Source organism: Mytilus californianus, unplaced genomic scaffold, assembly GCF_021869535.1.
Source record: "Mytilus californianus isolate M0D057914Y unplaced genomic scaffold, xbMytCali1.0.p SCAF_4, whole genome shotgun sequence".
Classification (NCBI taxonomy): domain Eukaryota; kingdom Metazoa; phylum Mollusca; class Bivalvia; order Mytilida; family Mytilidae; genus Mytilus; species Mytilus californianus.
In genome coordinates this window covers 23,510,923-23,525,489 of record NW_026262690.1, presented here as the reverse complement: position 1 = coordinate 23,525,489, position 14,567 = coordinate 23,510,923, and the positions used below count along the sequence as shown (strand labels likewise).

General features: G+C 33.0%; 1 protein-coding gene across 1 annotated transcript in view; it reads left to right on the top strand.

Moving 5' to 3' along the window:
- LOC127737738 (gamma-tubulin complex component 3 homolog) overlaps positions 1–14,567 on the top strand; it is a 53,180-nt gene that overhangs the window by 8,172 nt on the left and 30,441 nt on the right. Inside the window, exons 5-9 of the mRNA XM_052248602.1 lie at positions 721–807; positions 1,887–2,110; positions 2,551–2,630; positions 3,124–3,201; positions 4,115–4,233. Of these exons, the coding sequence (XP_052104562.1) occupies positions 721–807; positions 1,887–2,110; positions 2,551–2,630; positions 3,124–3,201; positions 4,115–4,233 (588 nt within the window). The remainder of the gene's footprint in view (positions 1–720; positions 808–1,886; positions 2,111–2,550; positions 2,631–3,123; positions 3,202–4,114; positions 4,234–14,567) is intronic.

The following is a 14,567-nucleotide window of genomic DNA, read 5'->3' as shown; positions in this document are numbered from 1 at the left end:
GTAGGTCAATGATAATTGGTATGCAGTTGTATAAGCATTAGCACATCTCATTCCCATGGAGAATATTTGGTCCTTACCCCTCAGTCATGGTCTATTGACTTTGAAAATTTTGCTTAGTTTACATACATGTATTAGTTTGTGATTAGGTCAGTTTAAGATGAACCACTAATGTTAAGTCAATGATATTTGGTATGCAAATTTGCAAGTTTCATTTCCATGAAGATTATATAGCCCCGCCCCCTCATCATGGTTCATTGACGTTGAAACTTTTACATAGTTTACAAGTTAATGTTTGTGTTTAGGTTTGTTTAAAGGGAACGACTTATGAAAAGTCAAAGGTATTTGGTATGCAGTTGTATTAGCATTGGCACATCTCATTTCCATGGAGATTGTTTAGCCCTGTACCTTTAGTCATGGTTCATTGACTTTGAATATTTGCATAACTTACATGTTAAAGTATTGCTATTTTAATTTCAGCATTTGCATTATCAAAATAACAAATAGGCGAGACATATCTCTGTGTTAACAGTTTAATTTTGTTGTATAATATTCCCAGTCTTTTTCAAGTAATATATAATATATCTGGATAAAGTCATAAATACATTTTATTCCTATCCTCAACTCTTCTCATATTTGCATTAGAATATGTGAATAGGCTTTCACTTTTAAACAAACCTTGATAATCAAATTTTAAATTGATATATTTAACTTCTGTTTTAGGGTGTGTTAAGAAATAGATGGTCTATCCTACATTTATTATTGTCATTAGCCGACAGTGCACCTAAATTAGACAATGAAACCAGCAGGGTAAGTTTAACTCTGAAATATGTACTGATTGATATGGATAATACAGAAATGATACTCTAATGAGACAAATGTAGCTGTAGCACATCGTAGGTGTTACATTTCATATAAAATTTTGTGTTCTGACAGTTCTACATGTACCTTATCTATGGTAGGTTAAGCTCAAGTATTGCTTTTCTCTGGGCATTGTTAACAGTTTACAAATGCCTTCGATAATAATTGATCCTTATGTTTACCTGGAATAGCAGCATTTTGTATTAGCCATGATAATATCTTATCAGCCACAGTAACAAGTCTTTTAAAAGTGGAGTTACAAGCCTTAGGTATGTAACTTTGTGGGAAATGATTTTCTTTCCAATTAAAAAGTTTTTTTTTTAATGAAGACTGATGTGGATTGGTTGTTAGGAGTATAGCATGTAATTTTTACAAGGTGCTAATTCTGGGCAAATTTGATCAGTAAAATGACAATCACAAAAATAAAGAATGGAAATGTGTTTACTCAAAAGCAACATGTATAGTGCTTTAAACCATACAGTACACACACAAAGTAACAGATAATAGTTTAAGGTTGTATTGGTAATATGACTGAATACAACTGCCATTAACATCTGTGTAGACAATTTATGGTTTTATCTTCATGCCTTTCCATATAAATCTCTCATCTGTTGACGTTTAAATGTAATTAAACTGTTGACTGAATTTATTCCTTTTCTACTGTCATAGTAGATGGTTTACCATTCAAAAACATAATCTTACCTAAAGATTGTCATAGTAGATGGTTTACCATTCAAAAACATAATCTTACCTTAATGTCACTCAAGATTGAATAAGTATACTGGTTAGGTTGAGTAGGGCTATTTTTTGGGGTATTAATAGGAATAAAAAAAACAGATTTGTCTTTTATTTAGGCCAATGTCCTGCTAAAATTTAAAACACAAAATATCTCAAGATTTTAAGAATTGTGGTGTCTTGTAATGAAGGCCTTAAACTACTTGAGACTATGAATTTTCATTTGTAAATAGTATTTTTGCATAATTTTGTTGTCATCCGAGTTATTGTGATAAAAGTATTACTTCTAACAGAGTGGACTTGGAAGTTCCGTATTTGGAGTTGGATTACCCACTCATGCTACATCAACACCATTCAATCCTGCTCTACGTCACCTGCAGCACCCTACTCCAGGTAGTAGAGATGTAACCTCACTGCATTCGATCACACACTCCTCTGGCAGCAGTGGTATTAGTAGTATACGCAGTGATATAAACAGTAATGATCCAACGCCTATACCACAGTCATTTTTACCTGTGTATGTATTACATTCTTTTTGTGTTTTAATTTCATTTCATTTTGATTTTTACATCAATTTTCGCTATACAAAAAACTAATCAAAGATACCAGACTTAATATTCCAGACCCGCTTTTTGTCTAGATCTACACAAGACTTATAAGTGATGCTTGAATAAAAAAAGGCAAGATCTTTGTACATAAAATCAGTTGATTTACTTTGACTGCTTTTAATAATTGTTAAATAATGAACATATTTTTGCTTTTGATGATGTTAATTCAAATCATATTAATGTTTTATATCAAAAGAAAGTTAGAAAATGAAAGGACCTTAGTATTTATTTAATATCTATGAAAGTATGTATGATAAAAAAAAAAATTATTTCAAGGATTTTTTAATTAACTAAATTTTATAACTACAGAATAAATTGTCCTGATGATGATATTACTTTGTATTTACAGGACAACTTTCACCCATGTAGACCCAGACAGAAATAGTAGAAGTACAGGCATGAGATTAGCTTCCACACTTACTGACAGAGGTAAAGTATCAGAATAATGTATAAGGAATATGTATGTGAAAAAATAGATAGCTGGTGAAATAAACTTCAAAACAAAATTAACAAACATCTAATAATCCAAGGGTAATACTTCTATTGTTTACAGTGATTGTCTAAAGGATTATATAATGAGTGTTGAAGAACATTCATCAATATTAAAATTGCAAATGGAACAAATCTTTTATCAGACTGTCTTTTAGGTCGTATTTGTTCAATTTCTTAAACATTCAATACATAGTAATATAAGTGAATTGCTCTTTTCAATGAGAGACAAACCAAGTTTATTTTTTTTAAATGTTTACAAATAAAATTATGCATTTAAATGGATGTGGGGTAGAAGTCACTACTGAAGGATACACATACAGTAACCTGAAAAATTTCCATGAGCCTGACAAAAGAACTAGTATGAGTAAAATAAGATATGAGGAAGTATGGAATTAAGAAGACAATAGAATATTGTTTATGATTATTTTAGGTACAGAATCAGCATTAATGCCAAGAGGTGCTAGAACAGTTATAGAATCAGGGATACCTATTAACAGGGGAGATAATAGTATGTATTTACTGAATCAATTATTGTACTGCACAGAAATAGAATCAGGGATACAGTATTACCTATTAACAGGGGAGACAGTAGTATATATTTACTCAATTATTGTACTGTACAAAAATAGTAGTTAGTTACTTACAAAACAATAAATGCTCGTTAAAAAAAGTGTTATATCAAAAGCAGTAGTTTCTACATCCATCTTCTTTGATAGCTATATAATACAAGGTATATAATCAGCATTAAAGTGTGATGAAAATTAGATTAAAAATGTAAAAATAGATAGTTCTAACTTATTTAACTTATGTAAACTAAGTTCAGTTATAAAATTCTTCTTACATCATAGTTTTATAATTCCTGTATGATTACATATCTACAAATACTTGAATGTGACTTGTTTGTTAGAATTTTTCCCTGTGTTTAAACTTCTCAAAAGCCCCTATTGCCAATCTACTTTCCTAACCTATGTAAATACTGTGATATATTCATGTGCAATTCACATACATGGAATCCTAGGGTTCATAGAAAGTTAAAACTGAAAGGGGGAAAATAAAAAAAAACATTCGAATTGAGAACTATTAGGATGAAACACATTTTTCCCTTTGGACTTTTATTCAATCTGTGAGTTATTCTGCCAAGTTTACACATCATTAGACCTTATCACTATTTTGGAATCTGTGACACTTCACCTGAGATTTTGCAACACTTGAATTATTGATGTCATACAACAATCACTGGTACATTGTTGCATCAGACATTTTCTCTAACGATATCAAGATATTACGGAAATGTCTGTTAAAGTCAGTAATGGCCAACAAATAACTATAAGGTGTATAATCTCTATAGAAAATGTGTTCAATCAAATATGAACCAAAATACTATCTAACTGAAAATAATAGTAAATTTTGTTTTTATTTAGCCTCTTATGAATTGCCAGAATCAGAGTTAATCAAAGATATTGTTTATACCTTCCAAGGAATTGATGGAAAATGGATAAAATTTGATCCGTCCAAAGATGCATACAGAATAGATTCACAGGTAAACAACTGATTCCTGATTTTTCTCTCTTTATGGTCTTTATTAAAGGTAATGTCTTATAGGATGACCTCTGACGTGAAGTAATCTCTTAAGATAGGAAGTAGTTGTGTTGGAGTTAAAATTCTTGAATCAAATTAGAAATTTCACTGTATTATTGACTCGCTTGACTCAAAGAAACATGTGAACTTTTCTGATCACTTTGTGATGCCTTTCATCTGTTAACTTTTTAAAAAAATCTTCTCTGAAACTACTGGGCCAATAGACCACAATCATCCTTTAGAGTATCTAGTTTTAAAAATGGATCTGATGATCCCACCTAACAACCAACATGGCTGCCCATGCTAAAAATAAAACATAGGGGTAAAATGTATTATAGGTAGGGAAAATCTAGTAGATAGAGGGAAACTGTGAACAGCAAAATTGATCAGCAGGACAAGATGTACAAATTATTTAATATGTCGGAAATAGACAGTTGACTCCTCATTGCCCTTAATAGACCTTTTTACCCATTATTGTGGAAACTAGAGTAGATAGAGGGAAACTGTAAATTTCAAAAATGACCAGCAGGACCAGACCTACTAAGGCAACATGACCCAAATTGTCAGTTGGAGTTATTGCCCTGGAAGGATGATTATCCAGTTTCTGTTATTTTTGTGTAAACAGTAGAACATTGTAAGAAGTAAAAATGACAAGCAAGACAAGATCTTCACATCTGTCAACAACAACACAGCCAAAATTGTTTGTTGACTCCTGATAGAAGTTATTGCCCTTGAAAGACACCTTTTATCTATTTTTGTGTTTCTTGGCAGAAATTTTAGTAGATTGAAAGAATCTGTTTATATCAATATTGACAAGCAGGACAAGTTCTACTATTAATTCATCATGACACAAATTGTCAGTTGACTCCTTGTAGGAGTTCTTACTGTTGAATGATGATTTTTGTCGAGCCTTCGACTTTTGTCGAAAAAGCGAGACATAGCGATCCTACATTCTGTCGGCGGCGGCGTCCACAAATATTCACTCTGTGGTTAAAGTTTTTGAAATTTTAATAACTTTCTTAAACTATCCTGGATTTCTACCAAACTTGGAAAGAAGCTTGTTTATGATCAAAAGATAGTATCCAGAAGTAAATTTTGTAAAAAAAAAATTCCATTTTTTCCGTATTTTACTTATAAATGGACTTAGTTTTTCTGCCATGAAACATTACATTCACTCTGTGGTTAAAGTTTTTGAAATTTTAATAACTTTCTTAAACTATCCTGGATTTCTACCAAACTTGGAAAGAAGCTTGTTTATGATCAAAAGATAGTATCCAGAAGTAAATTTTGTAAAAAAAGTAAAAAAAAAATTCCATTTTTTTCGTATTTTACTTATAAATGGACTTAGTTTTTCTTCCAGTTAACATTACATACAGTCTGCACTTTAAGTTTTTAAAACATTTATTAGATTCATAAATTATCCTGGATTTTTACCAAACTTGGACAGAAGCTACTTACAATCAAAAGATAGTATAGAGAGGAATATTTTTATTAATTTTTTTCCTCATTTTTGTTGAGCCTGCGATTAACAGCAAAAGTAGGCAGGACACTGGGTTCCATGGAACCCTTACGAATTTTTAACCATTTTGTGTAAACTATAGTAGATTATGAGAAACTCTAAAACGCTAAAACTACCAGCAGACTTCCTCCCCAAACCAAATTTGGCTGTCATGATAAAGCCATGAATGCTAAAATGTGGGTTTAAGCATCAACAAACAAACAAATGTTAAATATTTTTATGCCCCCGCTGTAGTAGAGGGGGCATTAAGTTTTACCCTTGTCCGTCTGTACGTCCGTACGTCCCCAGTTTTGGTCTCCACATAACTTTTTATCTTTTTAAACAACCAACCACATTCTGCTAGTGGGAATCTACTCAGCTAAAAATTTTAATTTTTTGCTCCATGCCTAAACCAAGAGCCTAGCTATGTGCATACTGAAAAGTAGCAAAGTATAGACCCCTGGCTTGACATCACACCAATCCAATTGGAACGATGGTTCAGAATAAATGCGTGAGGCTATCAGGAAGCCTATGAGGCTATCATGCCTAGAGGCTATCATGCCTATGAGGCTATGAGGAAGCCTATAATGAGGCAATGAGGAAGCCTATAAGGAGGCTATGAGGAAGCCTATAAGGAGGCTATGAGGAAGCCTAGTAGTGTTGATGTTGAATTGGTGTTGGAATGAATTTGTATGAAATTTGACAGTTTATCCCCAGAAATTCTTGGGGGATGAGTGAAATTTTTGAAACAACCAGTGATAAAATTTCATAAATGAAATCTATAAATCTGCTATAAACTGTGCTGAGATTGATTCCCCTGTCATGGCAATATTGAAGGTGAAAGGAGGGGTCGGCGGGTGGCAAGTTTTTAGCTAAAACACTATTAGAGCCAAGATTAGTCTAATAACTGCTTAATCTGCATTTAAATAAATGGATACTCAAGGCAGCATACACAGGTTTTTAATACACAACTTCTTAATGGGATACTCCTATGTGGGAGGAGTTAAAACTGCACCCAGGTTAATGTATAAAGAACAAAGGACAAAGGAAGCCAAATGCCACAAGTGGTCACTAATTAACAAGACATGTATATTTGTATTGGAACTGATGTAATTAAACCTCCTGCTAAGAACATGTGATAAACTTCACATCTAACTGATTGAGATATGATAATAAATCTGTTTCATCTCAACAGTAAAGAAAACACACATCCTGGGAAAATCCTAAAATAATGACCACTGAGTGTAATCATGGAAGTAATATTTAAAAGGAATAACAACGACTAATTAGCATGTATTAACAGCCTGCAGAGCTCTGTACTAAAGTCATATGATTTTATCCAATTATAGTCTCAGCGGCAAGACCCCTTTGGTTACTATCTGTGATACCGCGGTTGTAAAATGGCATCTGGAATTTCTTATCAGTCACATGATTTTATCGAGTCCGGTAATTATAAAGCACCTGTGTGAAATCCGATGTTTATTAATAAGAAGGTGGCGCTGTATCATATAAAACCTCTACCTTCAGAAAGAAGTCGTATGATGTAAAAAACTTGAAAAACGGACGAGAACTGTTCAACCTACAACAGTTTAGCTTGGAAAATTGTATTTAATTTAGCATATTTTTGCTTTTTACCGTTTGTTTTAAACTGTTCTAAAAGTATTTTCCGGTTAAAAGCGGATCCCGAGTAAAACAGTTAAATACCGATGAATCGATCAGGTTTCACATGATGTTGAACAAAATAATGTAGACAGATGTAGACATAGAATATTTTACTGTTGAAATGTGCCAAGTTTATCGAGATTTATAAAAATATTTACTTTCAAGTAATTGATTACGTTATTGAAAATGGACAATGAAAATCGGGATCAAAAGTTCGTAAACATGTTAAATTTATATCTATTTTAAAAAAGTGTTTACAATTGAATACTAATATTAATGTAGCACGTTACAGCAAAAAGAAAATCAACCATACAATACGAGCTTGACGCTATCTGTCTAATCGCAAATTTATTTTATATGAATTTGTTTATGTACAAATTAAAGAATAGAAACGTTTAAAATTGTGAATATTTAATTTGCCTGGTATACACGGAAGACTTGGATTATTCGTATTTAATAAAAGGGGGTCGAAACATATTTTTTGTACAATCATCTTCTTAACTTTCAGAAATGTCTTCTTAATTAACTGCATGGTTTTAAGTATTAAAATTGAAAATGATCCACCCTTTTTCTTAAATTCAATATGTGATAACTGTCGGCCTAAACTATTAAGATCGAAAAAGACATAAATAGGAAAAATAGACTAAAATCAACATTGAATGACTGACTCTATTCGGTAGCGTACAGCAGCGGAATGTAACGAGTGAACTATTCGGGTTACTTCGTACGTACATACGACAACAACTGGTCTATTCGTAATTTTCCGGGAACACGAAAATGACCGAAAAGTGTCAGTGATTTGATCTATCACATGTCGAGAGTCAATTACCATGCCATATATTAAACCAATTAACGAGTTATCGAAAGATGGGCGGTAACGCAGATGAAACCTTTGAAGTGACGACGATGTTATTCCTTTCAATATTACTTCCATGGTGTAATGAAAATCAAACTATGTATAAACATTACTTATATAACATATAAGTACCTATTTATACAAAATTCTCAGAAAAGGTCCTGAATATGTTTAATTGTCATTTGTTCCATGTTTGCATTGTGTTCTGATTCTTTGTAAATATTTTTAGGGTAAATTAATTTATGTTTGATGTGATGTTGTACTAATCTTATTTTAATTGTCTGTTGTTTATTCTGTATCTTTTCTTTGGTAAGTGTTAGTCTGTTATGTAATAGGGAAATGTGTGTTAACACCTGAGTAAACATCCAACCTGATACCTTCTTGCGAATTTCTTTGACCTGACAATTAAACCATCCTGATGTTACTTTCTGCCCTATATTTCGACTTTTGCTAATAAATGTGTCAGTGAACAAAATCCTCAAAGTCACACATAATGAGTTCATAGTAATTTAAATAATTTAATTACCCCTGATTTCTTTTAGAACTCACCATTTGAACTCATGATATGTAAAATTAAGGATTTAGTGCTCACATCAACATTATTATCAACCTAATTTTTTCCTGTTATACCTATCTTGTAAATAAACTCCTGGGAAATATTGTGTAGCAATGCCAGTGGTATCCATGTTTGAATTAAACATAAATCATAATTGAATTAAAACTTTTATTTTATATATACACATCACTAATTTGGCCCTTGGGGAATCTACTCAGCTAAAAATTTTAATTTTTTGCTCCATGCCTAAACCAAGAGCCTAGCTATGTGCATACTGAAAAGTAGCAAAGTATAGACCCCTGGCTTGACATCACACCAATCCAATTGGAACGATGGTTCAAAATAAATGCGTGAGGCTATCAGGAAGCCTATGAGGCTATCATGCCTATGAGGCTATGAGGAAGCCTATAATGAGGCAATGAGGAAGCCTATAAGGAGGCTATGAGGAAGCCTATAAGGAGGCTATGAGGAAGCCTAGTAGTGTTGATGTTGAATTGGTGTTGGAATGAATTTGTATGAAATTTGACAGTTTATCCCCAGAAATTCTTGGGGGATGAGTGAAATTTTTGAAACAACCAGTGATAAAATTTCATAAATGTCCATAACACAGATGGTAACAGCTGAGTGTCCCCAAGGATTTGTGAGGTAAGGGAGGGGGTACCTTCAATAAAGCCATGAGAGAAAAAAAAAACAAAAAAAAACAACATTATAATAACACATTATCAAAATCAATTGTCAAACAAAAACAATATCATACAGAAACTTTGTGAAAACATGCATATATATATATGAAACATTTGAAGATGAGCATTCCTTTAAATTCTGCCTAACCTACTTTGAGCTGTTTTAATAGCTGCTGGCGTGACTCTAATGTATCTGATGTAACTATCTGAAGACCAGCGCCCTAATGTTTTTTTCAAGTGATCTTCTATTTTTGCCTTACCAGCACTAGTAGCTGCCCCAATTCTAAAACTATGACCATTATAATGACTTGAGTTGAAGCCACATATATCCAGTACTTTTTTAATACAGGTGAGGAAATATTGTCTCTCCAGAGGTTTCTTATCAATGGTTATGAAAAGTGGATCAGTTTGATTGATAGGAGAAAATTCCTTCCTTATTTGTATATATTCTAACAAAATTGTGTAAGGGCAGATAAGCTGACCTAATTTATGTAGCTGTATATTTATGCCTTTTCTAAAAGGATCAGTTTTTGATTGTTTTAATTTCAAAACTACTAAGTCTGTGTGAAAAACAACATCTTCAATACATAAATTTATATCTGGATCAAATTGTGAGGCCTTTGACACTGTAAACTCTCCACATCTCAAAAATCCATAAAATGTGACAATGCATGCAGTTCTTAACATCAAATCAGTAGACTTGGAACAAAAACCATTTCTCAAACAATTTACAATTTTCTCCAAAATTTCGAAAGTTATTGGTAATCTTATGTGATTTTTTGTTTTTTGCAGTCTTTTTACAGAATTTAAAACATAATCAAGCCTAATTAAAGGTGTATTATTAGCAGATTGCAAGGGATCATTATGATTACCCTGTACATACTTATACCTAATTCCACATAAATATAGTTTTATGGTAGAGTATTGTAAACTCAGAATTTTAAAGCAGTGGGCTATGAAATAAATTAAAATATCCTCAGAAATAGGAGGTAAACTAGTAAATTGAAAACCATTCAATAACATAAAAGTCTCAAACTTTCTAAACCCAGTATCATAAACAGTTCTTGTAGTATTAGCAATAGCACTGTTCCAAAGTTCATTCACTGCTTTATTTAAGACCACATTACATCTGAGCTGCTTGGGCACTTCATTGGATGTTGTGCTGCACTGGGAGCTAGTTTGCGGAATCTGTCTATCTGAAAACGAGATAGAGCATCACTTATGTCATTCTGATATCCTGGAACATGTTTCGCACTAAAATGAAAGTTGTATTTACAAGCACACCATGTAAGTTTCCTCATTAATTTCATTATTTGTAAACACTTTGAACGGCCCTTTTTTACTATAGCTACTGTAGCTTCATTGTCACACCAGAAAAGAATGCGTTTTGTTGTCCACTGTGAGCCCCACAGTATTGCAGATACTACAATAGGGTATAATTCAAGAAAAGCCATTGAAAATGTTTTGTCAGGATAAGCAATGTTTGATGGCCATGATGAATAAAACCATTCTCCTTTGAAATATCCACCAAATCCTTTCGTTGATGAGGCATCAGTGAAAAGTTCCATATAACTTGAGTTAAATTGTCTACTGTAAAACATGTTCACACCATTCCAGCTGCTCAGAAAAAGTAACCAAAATTCTAGGTCAACACGGCATTCCTTATCTAATTTAACATAATGATGCAAATCATTGACAGTAGTGGACAGCCCTATGAGGTATGAAACAAAGGATCTACCAGGTAAAATGACACGTGAAGCAAAGTTTAAGTGGCCCAAAAGCTGCAACAATTCCCTTTTTGTACATGATTTTTTCCTGTATAATTTTTTGATGAATTCACAAATGCGATTGACTTTATTAAGGGGCAGTCGAGCTTCCATTTTTTCAGAATCTAGAATAATACCCAAATATTCTAAACATTTTACAGGACCTATTGTCTTATGTTTAGCTATAGGAATGTTCAGTTTTTTGAAAATCATCATCATTATAGCCATGGTCCTCTCACCATCAGCATCTGGTGGATCTATGGTTAGAAAATCATCCAATAAATGCAAAATGCTATTAACTTTGTAATTGTTTTCTGCAATATGACACAAAGCTTGGGATAAATGGTCAAAAATTTTAGGGCTTGAACGACATCCAAAAGTTAAACGGACATAAAAATAATACATTTTTTCCCATTTTATGCAGAAAAGAGGCCACTGACTTGGTATAATAGGACAATTTTTAAACGCGTCGGATATGTCGAACTTGCAAAGCCAGGAATTTCTTCCAAATTTCAAAATAACATCAATGGCGTCATCTATTCTTACATAAGACATTGAGCAATCTTGTTTGTCAATAAGATCATTAATGCTTAGATGGTTGTCATCATTATGTGGTGAAGATAAGTCCAATATTAAGCGCTTTTTACCAGAATATTTCCCTTCTGCAATACCAATTGGGCTTACCCTATATTTTTGAAAAGGGGGATCCTTAAAAGGCCCATACAAGAAACCTTTAAAAACTTCTTTCTCTATCAACTCAGAAACCACATCTGGTTGTGTCCTAGCAGATAAACTATTCCTACATTCTTTTGTAGGTAAATCTGTTGTAGCTACCATAGTATCAAAACCTTTCTCTAAGCCATTGCATAAATAGTTAACAAATTTTTTGTCAGGATGAGATACTAATTCTTTTGCAAGTTTAATAACATTAATTGGAGTAGTTGCCAGATGTGGAAAATCATGTAGTCATTGACCTTGCTTATTTGTTGTTATTTTCTCAAACTTTAGTGGTGAAGAGTTAACTGTATGTGGCTTAGATTGTACTTCAGTCCTACCTTGAGAGGGAAAAACTTTTTGACAGGCTAATAGGGTATGACCAGCGACTTTACATCTACTACAGATATGTGAAAAATGACAAAAACTCCTGGTACAACCCCTACTGGTATTAAAATTATTGCACACCTCCCTCCCAGAATGATAAACCTTCTTTCTACCTAACTTATCAGTATTGTCTACCTGCCTTGATACTTTATCTGGGTAGTCTTGATACCCCATGGAGGTTTGCATAGGACAAAAAGCTGTAGTGTGATCAACCAAATTACAAATTTTGCAAACATTTACATTCCCACCAGCAACTATTAATGAAAGAAGATCCCTATCTCTTGCTCCAGTCAACCTTAATCCTTCTCTCCCTTAAAAGAGCTGCTGATTTTGCAGAAAACAATTTGTGGTAATCATAAAATCTATTACCATAAAAATTACTAATATCTATAATCTCATCTTCATAAGCATCCAGCTCTGCTCTACGATCAGGATAAGCTGATGACATAACCCTTTTAAACTTGCCAAATGCCTTAATGAATTCTTGAATTGTGAGTTTCCTATTTAGACGGGGATCTGGCTTCCCAGAGATATTTAATTCTAACCCATTAGCTGCAACAGAGTGAACTTGGGGACTTTCATAATTTGGGATAAGAAGAGATGCCAAATTAACATCCTTACCGTCAATGATTTGCTTCTGAATACTGTAAATTCAGAAATTATTGCGTGCATTTATTATTGCGATTTTGTCATTTTAGACTTAATTGCGATTTTAATTTTTACGATTTTGAGAAAAATCATGTTTAATTCATATAAAATATTTCAAAATGCGAGTTTAAATTATTGCGTTTACAACTCAGTCGCATTTTTCGCAATAATAAAAACCTCGCAATAATTTCTGAATTTACAGTAGATGGAGATATTATGTCCACATTAGAGTATTCATCAGAACGCACTCCACATGAAAAATTTCCAATTTGTGTTCCTGAGATGAAAGATGCATTCTGTGTATTTCCTTGTAAACTGTTGTTATTTCCCCTGTTAGAAGTGTAGGTTTCACTCCTATTTCCAATCCCTGCATGGTTATACCACTGTTGAAGGTTGAATTCGCGATCTCTACTCGTGTCATGAGTATTGTCTCTGTAAATTAACTGTTTGAAGGTCTCTTGAAGCCCTGCAAAACACTGAGCTATGTTTTGTGATTCTGCAGTCTTGTTCCTGTCTGTTCCACCATTCTCATTTTCGCCATTCGATACACTGCTTCTGTGTTGATGCACTGACTCTGCCAAGTTAATCGGAACAGTGTTCTCTGGTGAGGAATCTGTGTTAATCTCATCACTAACGTTCTCTGTCTGTTGTGTCTCTATAGGTGTTACTCCTTCAATACTATTCTCTATGTAAAGTTGTTTTAACACTTGTTTTGACATTCCAGTAGGTGTTCTTATTCCCTTTTTGTTAAGTTCTTCTTTCAGTTTGTGTATAGTCCAGTTAGATGGGTTATTAGAATCCCATTGGGTCTCATACGGAGAACTCCTAGTCTTCCTTCGCACACCTTTTCCTCTGCCAGACATTTTGTTGTCAGTTATTCCAATAATGTTTAAATTCTCCAGTTAAATTAGTCTGAATTATATTAAATTGTTTAAAAACTGTAATATAGCTTTAGTAAAGTAATCCAAACACTGAGAGTTCAAGTTTTTAGCTAAAACACTATTAGAGCCAAGATTAGTCTAATAACTGCTTAATCTGCATTTAAATAAATGGATACTCAAGGCAGCATACACAGGTTTTTAATACACAACTTCTTAATGGGATACTCCTATGTGGGAGGAGTTAAAACTGCACCCAGGTTAATGTATAAAGAACAAAGGACAAAGGAAGCCAAATGCCACAAGTGGTCACTAATTAACAAGACATGTATATTTGTATTGGAACTGATGTAATTAAACCTCCTGCTAAGAACATGTGATAAACTTCACATCTAACTGATTGAGATATGATAATAAATCTGTTTCATCTCAACAGTAAAGAAAACACACATCCTGGGAAAATCCTAAAATAATGACCACTGAGTGTAATGAAAATCAAACTATGTATAAACATTACTTATATAACATATAAGTACCTAAGGCTAAAACTACCAGCAGACTTCCTCCCCAAACCAAATTTGGCTGTCATGATAAAGCCATGAATGCTAAAATGTGGGTTTAAGCATCAACAAACAAACAAATGTTAAA